At 35.2% G+C, this 7,992-nt stretch overlaps 2 protein-coding genes across 3 annotated transcripts in view; one reads left to right on the forward strand and one right to left on the reverse strand.

Moving 5' to 3' along the window:
• Window positions 1-2,458, reverse strand: part of LOC128872968 (cholinesterase-like) — a 5,335-nt gene extending 2,877 nt beyond the window's left edge. Inside the window, exons 1-3 of the mRNA XM_054116188.1 lie at window positions 2,229-2,458; window positions 351-482; window positions 32-191 (exon numbers count right to left, since the gene is read on the reverse strand). Of these exons, the coding sequence (XP_053972163.1) occupies window positions 32-191; window positions 351-482; window positions 2,229-2,423 (487 nt within the window). The 5' untranslated portion in view covers window positions 2,424-2,458. The remainder of the gene's footprint in view (window positions 1-31; window positions 192-350; window positions 483-2,228) is intronic.
• LOC128872970 (dipeptidase 1-like) overlaps window positions 1-7,992 on the forward strand; it is a 263,664-nt gene that overhangs the window by 115,398 nt on the left and 140,274 nt on the right. The window lies entirely within an intron of this gene.

The raw sequence follows: 7,992 nt of genomic DNA on the forward strand, positions 1-7,992 counted from the left end.
ATTTCATAGCATCAAGATATCTTCTTTGTACCTAAAGGACCAAGACGGTACTTCATCGCGACCATGATGACATCTTCTTCAATATACCGGTCAGGGCCGTAAACACTCTTAGCATTGACTCCACTTATGAATCCACCACCGTGTATCCATACCAACACCGGCTTTAGGGTTGCGTTTCTAGTGAAATCCGTCTACCGAAAAGTTAATGAAGGATATTCATTCACTATAAAATATACTGCGTACAGTTTGTACATCTGTATAGTGCATACAATTGTACAGCATCTGTACAATGTAAAATTATTTGTGATGAACGATGAAGATATTTAGTTGACACCGTCTACGAGACTTACCCTGGGAGTGTATACATTCAGGTGCAGGCAATCTTCACTTCCGTCGTATTTGCCCTGTTGTATTTGTGGACACGCATCGTGCTCTAATGTGGCATTGTACACATTCGTCCAGGGATTTATTTCAACAGGAGCCTTTAAATAACAGATAAAAGAACGGCTGTGAGATTTTAAATAGGAAGCTGCAATTGTAAATAAAACGTTCTTTGCAGGTAAGTATTATACAGGGTGTTCAAAAAAAAGCATTCAATATTGATATGGTGTATAGGGCACACTGTACTGAGTAAAAAAGCTTTAGTAAATATAGGTCCAAAGGTCAACCATTTCTGAGATATAAACATTTTTGTTTGCTAGTATCATGAGACTTAAACACGGTGTTCGGTCAAAGGTGGATTGGGTATGGTGGATCAGTTGCATGGTCTCCTCGATCCCCCGATTTAAATTCTCTGGACTTCTTTTTATGGGGATATTTAAAAAGCCACGTGTATTCAACGCCGATAAATGACTTAGAAGAACTACGTAACGGAATCCACCATGCTTGTCAAATAATTCGACAGAAATGTGGGATTTTCGAGAGAGTTCGCGACTCTGTAAGAAGAAGATGCCAAACGTCTACAGAAATGAGCGGTGGACACGTGGAAAATCTTCTATAAATATCGAAAACCCAGTAATAAATCAATCATGATACTAGCAAACAAAAATGTTTATATCTCAGAAACGGTTGACCTTTGGACCTATGTTTACTAAAGCTTTTTTACTCAGTATAGTGTGCCCTATACACCATATAAATATTGAATGCTTTATTTTGAACACCCTGTATGTGCTAAAATTCCCCTGAGATTCCCCTTTCGAGCGCAAAGCGTTAAATGTACTCAGAAGTATTAGGTACCGGAAAAAGTTCGTGCGGTTTATTCGTTAGTTGTAACTATATATCGATTTTCGTGTGGTAATCGGCAACTGTAAGACATGAGTTTGGTTTCATTTTAAAGCTTGATCTTTGTAATTGGTATGCGTGCTCTTTAAAGTTCAATTGTTTCGTTTTTGTGTAGCTACAGGAACAGTAAACATGGACAGCAAAAGAGTAAAAATTCGTGCTTTTATTCTTTACGAATTTAAATTTGGCAGTACAGCAGCAAATGCAGCAAGACACATTTATAGCGTTTGTGGGGAAGGTGCTGTTAGTGAAAGAATCGCACAGAAATGGTTTAAAAGGTTTAAAGAAGGAAATGAACCACTAGATGACGAACCGCGTTCAGGGCGTCCATCTGTCATCGAAGACGAAAAATTCATCGAGTACGTAAGTTCAAATCCAAGAAAAAGATGTTCTGGGCTTGCTCAAGTATTCGAATGTGAAGAATCTACCGCGAGAAAGCAAATTCATTTACTTAATTTTCATGAAAGATAGGGCAAATGGATACCGCACCGTTTAACGGAAGAGAACAAATATTCCCGGCTGAGCATTTGCTATATCCATTTATCGATCGAATTTTAACTTGTGATGAAAAGTGAGTGGAATATGATAATGTACGACGATCACACCACTGGGTTCAAAAGGGGTCGTGTGCAACAGGAACCATACCAAAATCAAGTCTCCATTTGAAGAAGGTGCTGATCACTGTTTGGTGGACTACACGAGGTATCGTTCACGTTGATTTTCTTCCACGTGGCAGACTATTACTGCAGATACTTATTGCAAAGAAATTGATGAAGTCATTGATGAAACTGACGATAAATGGTGATTATTTTGTTGAATAAACCTATGATTTAAAACAGATTTGAGTATTTGTATTTTACTCTGAAAATCCGCACGAACTTTTTCCGGTACCTAATATTTTAGTTTTATGCAAGTTAACTGTGCTCTATTTTTGTTCAATATCTTACCTTGAATCTGAGGTCTCCTACAGGTGGTTTCGCGTAAGGAATTCCTAAGAAGGCTGAATACGATATATTGTGAAACGCAGTCTTCGTTACAAAACCTCGGACCGGTCCCTTATCGATGTGTACGATTCCCGTTAAATTTCGACATGTTGCCACCGTAGCTAGAAAAGCAATAACCGCAACAATCAAGAGCTTCATCTTTCCTGAAAGTTTGTATGCACGATGTGAGACGTTCCAATCAGTTCGGACATCGGCTTATATACTCCTTGTATCTTTCAAGTTCCTGTACCATCTTAATTTTTATTAAGAGCTGATAATGTACATAATGTTATCATGTGAATCAACAAATAATCATAAGTGATGAAATACATTATTATTTCCCGTGAAGCTCATCTACTTTGTCATAGTATGACGGTATTATTGTAATCATTGTAACAATTGATACTTAACAGTACAACTACCAAACTGGTTGATTTGACCCATGTACTATGCAGAGGTGAGAAGTTGACTATCCGGTCTGATTGGTAACAGCATGATCTCCTTAATTATATTATAGAATTTTATATTATAATTTTATATTATCTTTAATATATACAATAGTAGAATTCTAAAATATTATAATTTATACTATTCTGTAGAATTCTATATAATCTAGGAAATTATACTGTCACTAATCAAACCCGACGGCTACCTTTTCATCTCTGCACAGTACTTCAAACGTCGTCCCAGATTCACTCAATTAATGATGATTTCACTGGAATTTTTTAGGACAATTATGATAGTAAAATATTAATTTAATTAACAAAATATCTTTCTCATTGTCCCTTTAATTACGTATGAAGTGTCTCTATTTATGTGCAAAAGAATATCGTGTGTCAATCTGGAATCAATTCTATTCTTGATACAGTTGATAACGTTGATTGTGTGGAAACCATATTCTTTCTCGATAATCTTTCATCGTGAAATAATATATGTTTGAACAGTACTTTTCTATTATTAGTCTGTTGTACTTATTCGACGTACATTACCCTTTGATAACGAAGTGACTTATCTTTTTAATTAGTGATGGAACATGTGTAGTTCATTGACGTCTGAAATATATCTACAGTAGGATATTAAAAATACGAGATTTGAGTAATGAGAAACTGATCTAAACTCATTTGTAGTCGACTTGTCATACTTCTCCTTCTGAGTTTTGAAAAAAATTGGCATGCTAATTGAAGATTTAATTATCGACATGACCAATGTCCCAGATGAAAATATTCGTTAAGTATGTACAAACATAATAGTACGTAATGTAATTGTTTTTGAAATTACGTAACTTATGAGACTTAATAATATGAGATTTATAATCTGAGCTCTGCCTTATCAAATTCATATTCTTCTACCTGGCATTCAAGTGATTTATCAGTGAAACCAGTACCTACTTAATTATTGATGGAAAGCGTATAGCAGTTAAAGATCGATAATGAATAAATCGATAATAATGTATTGGAATTACAGGATCGCTGTTCATTGATTGATTTATAGTAATGTGAAACTGATATAAACTCATTTGGAGTCGATTTATCACCATTTTTCTTCTGAGATTAAAAAAGACTTTGGCATACTAACTAAAAATTGAATTATCGACATCACCAATTTCCTAAATAAAAACATTCGTTAAGTGTATACATATAACAAACATTTTGAAATAAAATTCCCGAAATCGAGTTAGAGGAAAAAGTATATTTATTTGTATTTCTCGAGACTATGTTTGATTGAAATCGTATAAACAAATAGCGCAACAATTAAATTAAATGTATTTTAATATAGCTTTTCAAATTATGTAACTTACGAGACTTATCTCTTAACAATATTGACACTATTTTGGCGTTTGATAATGTTCCTAAAAAAAGAATATTGAGATATGTTCGATTATTTTAGGTAAACACATTCGTTATATTATCAAGTCTTTATTGTGTCAAATTTATACCATCTGAGCTCTGCCTTATCAAACGAGATTCATATTCCTGCATCTGGCAACAAAGTAATTTATCGGTGCAACCAGTAACTATTTAATTATTGTTGCTGTGTACGTGTAAGAGCATCCTGTTACATTTTTAAGTAAATTCTGAACGGAATTCTGGATTCAATTTTGGAGTAAGTTTGACAGCCTTGTTAATCTGCATTATTTTATTTATACACGTTTTCTCTGATATGCGCAAGAATTCTAAGCAAACACAATGAAGCGATAACTTGTCTCCTACCTAATTTTTCATACTACGTCTTATTTCAATTTCGCCCAGTTTCCTGACGTGGTCAGCAAAAAGCGATCGATTCACCGTGAAACGACCCATAAGTAAATATTCTGTTGCGTCCAGATAACGCTATCCATGACACATGGTCCACGTTCAGGTAAGTTACGAGCGTCTTGCTGCCAGTTGTGTAAATTCAAGTAGTGTGACTGATTATACATTTCACCCGCAGTAATAACGTGGCTTTTCGCATTAGATTTCTTATGACTGGTTACCAAACATTGCTGGCGTTGCACGCCATTAATCATACCTGTTAATCGTGTATCGTTGGCAAACACTCCACATAACTGTTCTCATTAAAGACAGAAATTAATTTATTTAACTCCTAACGAGACTCTTACGAATTATCGAACGTGACTCTTAATCACTCGAGAACTAATGAAGTAAGATTGTTGAATCCCTCCTCATTTAATCATTAGCCGTGTGCTGTAAGCAGTACCGCAGCTAATTAAATACTTTAGGCATTTATCAAGTGTCGAGATACAAAGTGTAGAATGACGTCATTTAAGCTATAATCCAAGGTCTTTACGTTTATCGTTTATTTTTTAAAGCATATTTTCAATTAGAATTCTGTACAATATTTGTATTTCAGTAAAGCAAAATTGATGATAATATTCGAATAAAGATATTCGAACAACATCATTTCAATATTGATGTTCGAATAATGATAATCGAGTAATATTTAAATAAGTGATAACATTATTTAAATAGTATATATACTAACATTTGAATCGTGGATAATATTATTCGAATAATTACATTTGATTAATGAATAACAATATTGAAGTACGAATATTCGAATAACTGTACTTGATTCAAATCTTGACACTCGAATATTAATAGTCAAATAATAAATAATAATATTCGAACCATGTTGCTTGCATACTACAATTCGAATAATAAATACCCAATTAATAATATTCGAACAGTACAATCTCAACAACGTTCTTGGTATTCGAATATTAAATTATTCGAGTGACTCCTAACTGAAAATGTGCGAGAAAAATTACTTAATAAAAATAAGTAATTTAAACGAGCAGTGTTACAGTTTTAAACTCGTTTCACGGAAACGGGGCTCGCATAAACTTTTCAACTTGTACGTTATATCTGAACGTGGTACGGTGAAGCTGAAGCACCGTAAAATCAGCCGAACCGTTGTTCCCGCAGGAAGAACAGAAGGAGATACACAGGAAGTATATACTTTTCCTACAGCGCTCGAGCTCTAATCTCCTGTTGCGCGGAGCAGACCTGGGATCTCGATCCAGAAGCAGGAGGAACGAACTTCCTTTCCCTTCGGATTCCCCAAGGGAGCCGTTTCTGTTCATTTGTCCCTTTCCAACCTCTTCTACCATCCTCAAACCGTGCCAGACTCGCTCTTTCTCCTCGGTTACTGACTGTAATTCATTTCCTTGGCACCGCTCATGATTCCTGACGCAGATCTAAGGCTATCCCCCTACCAAGCACGTTCGCCATTTTATCTCTATTTAATACTTTGTTCGATTTCGATAAAGAGACCTGTTTGGCAAATCAGTAGTCGTCGATCATTCGTTAATTGTTTCCTGTTCAAGATATTGATTTTATATTAACGATGAAATTTAGGTAGATGGAGATATAAAAGTTTACATTTTTCATGGGCTGGAAGTTGTTAGATGAATGTTTCCTGAACCAGAAGTTTATACAGTAATATTATTAAGAATAACATACAACCTTGTTGATTGTAATTACATTAAACTGACAGAATAGTAGAAAAGGTATCTACAAAAAGTATGGGGAAAATTACAATTTTCTTTCTATATTTTATATTTTATTTTCTACATTTAAGATAATTTTTTATCTTATACTTAAGCAATTCCTCGCATTACTCCCTATAGATAGCCATTGATCATTGCTGGTTCTGCAATGCTAATGTTTTTTTGATAGATTCCTGAAACGTAAAACACATAATATTACATTATTAGGACAATCGGTAGAGAATTAAAACAGCGTTCTTGTAACAAAAATAGTAACAGCAAACCGATTGTACAGTTACATAAAATGGGATGCATAGAATAATAGGTATATGTTTTTCACTCCCAACTCTGTTCCGTTTTTTTGTTATTTACAATTGAATGCTAAAAAATCGTGATTATTGTCGTTTTTTGCTTATAAATTTTAAACCAATGCTGCAATATCAATGCTCTAATGAGATAAAATGTAGGTGATGAAAATACCTACAGAATGAGACCTCGAACGTTTCGATCGGATAATGCGGAACGGAGAAAAATCTGAGAAACCGGAAAATTCGGCGTTTTTTCAAAAATTCGTATCTTCGCCATTTTTTAAACTGAAGCGCTGGCCTTTTTGGAACAAATAGTGATTGATATGTTCTTTATGTGTAAAAAAAAGCGCTTCAGTTTAAAAAATGGCGGGGATACGAATTTTTGAAAAAACGCCGAATTTTCCGATTTGCCAGATTTGTCTCCGTTCCGCATTATCCGATCGAAACGTTCGAGATCTCATTCTGTAGGCATTTTCATCACCTACATTTTATCTCATTGGAGCATTGATATTGCTGCATTAGTTTAAAATTTATAAGCAAAAAACGACAATAATCACGATTTTTTAGCATTCAATTGTAAATAACAAGAAAACGGAACAGAGTTGGGAGTGAAAAACATATACCTATTAATGTACGCATCCCATTTTATGTAACTGCACAATCGGTTTGCTGTTACCATTTTTGTCACACAAAAATGCTCTATTGATTGACCTTTAAGCCTACGATATTTATTCAAACATTGAAGGATTAATAATCGTCAAATGTTTCGTTGTGTTTTCGTCCAGCGCCATTACAGATCGTAATCGAAGACAAAGTAGGCAGCAAAAGAAACCAATTTCACCCTCGATACGCTATAGAATAACCCTCTCTCGCAACGGCGAAGCCCAGCCAAGGGTGAAATTATATTTATAAAACGTAGGAGAGCACGCGTGACGCGTTCCACCCTCGCCAAGATGAACAAAGCATGGTCGGACAATGAAAGGTGGCCGAAACGAGGGTCGTCGTGGTACGGAAATCCTCATAGCGAATGCTTGTAGGATCGTGGGTGGCGGGACATTTGAAAAATTAACAAACACGAAAAAAGTGGGGAAAGGTCTCTGCGTTTAATGGCTGCTGCAATATTCACTGGTCGAGTAGGGCGAAGTTCTTTTCAGGGTTGTCGCCAGACGTTGCGTGGTTATCCTCTCGTGGATCATCCAGAGTTCCACGAGCTCGAGCAGGTATCGCTGATACTGTAAATACTGCAATCGAGTACTGTAAGAAGGGAAGACAAATTTAATAGTCTTGATAATAGATTCGCCAATTTATTATTTTATATTGTACAAGAGACACTTTTATGTTGGTTGCTGTAGCATGGAAATGTTAAGTATACATCGCTGTAGAAACGAAATTTTCAGTGTTATAGCACAGAAATTTTCCGAATTTTCTGCTG

The sequence above is a fragment of the Hylaeus volcanicus genome, chromosome 2 (genome assembly GCF_026283585.1).
Source record: "Hylaeus volcanicus isolate JK05 chromosome 2, UHH_iyHylVolc1.0_haploid, whole genome shotgun sequence".
NCBI lineage: Eukaryota > Metazoa > Arthropoda > Insecta > Hymenoptera > Colletidae > Hylaeus > Hylaeus volcanicus.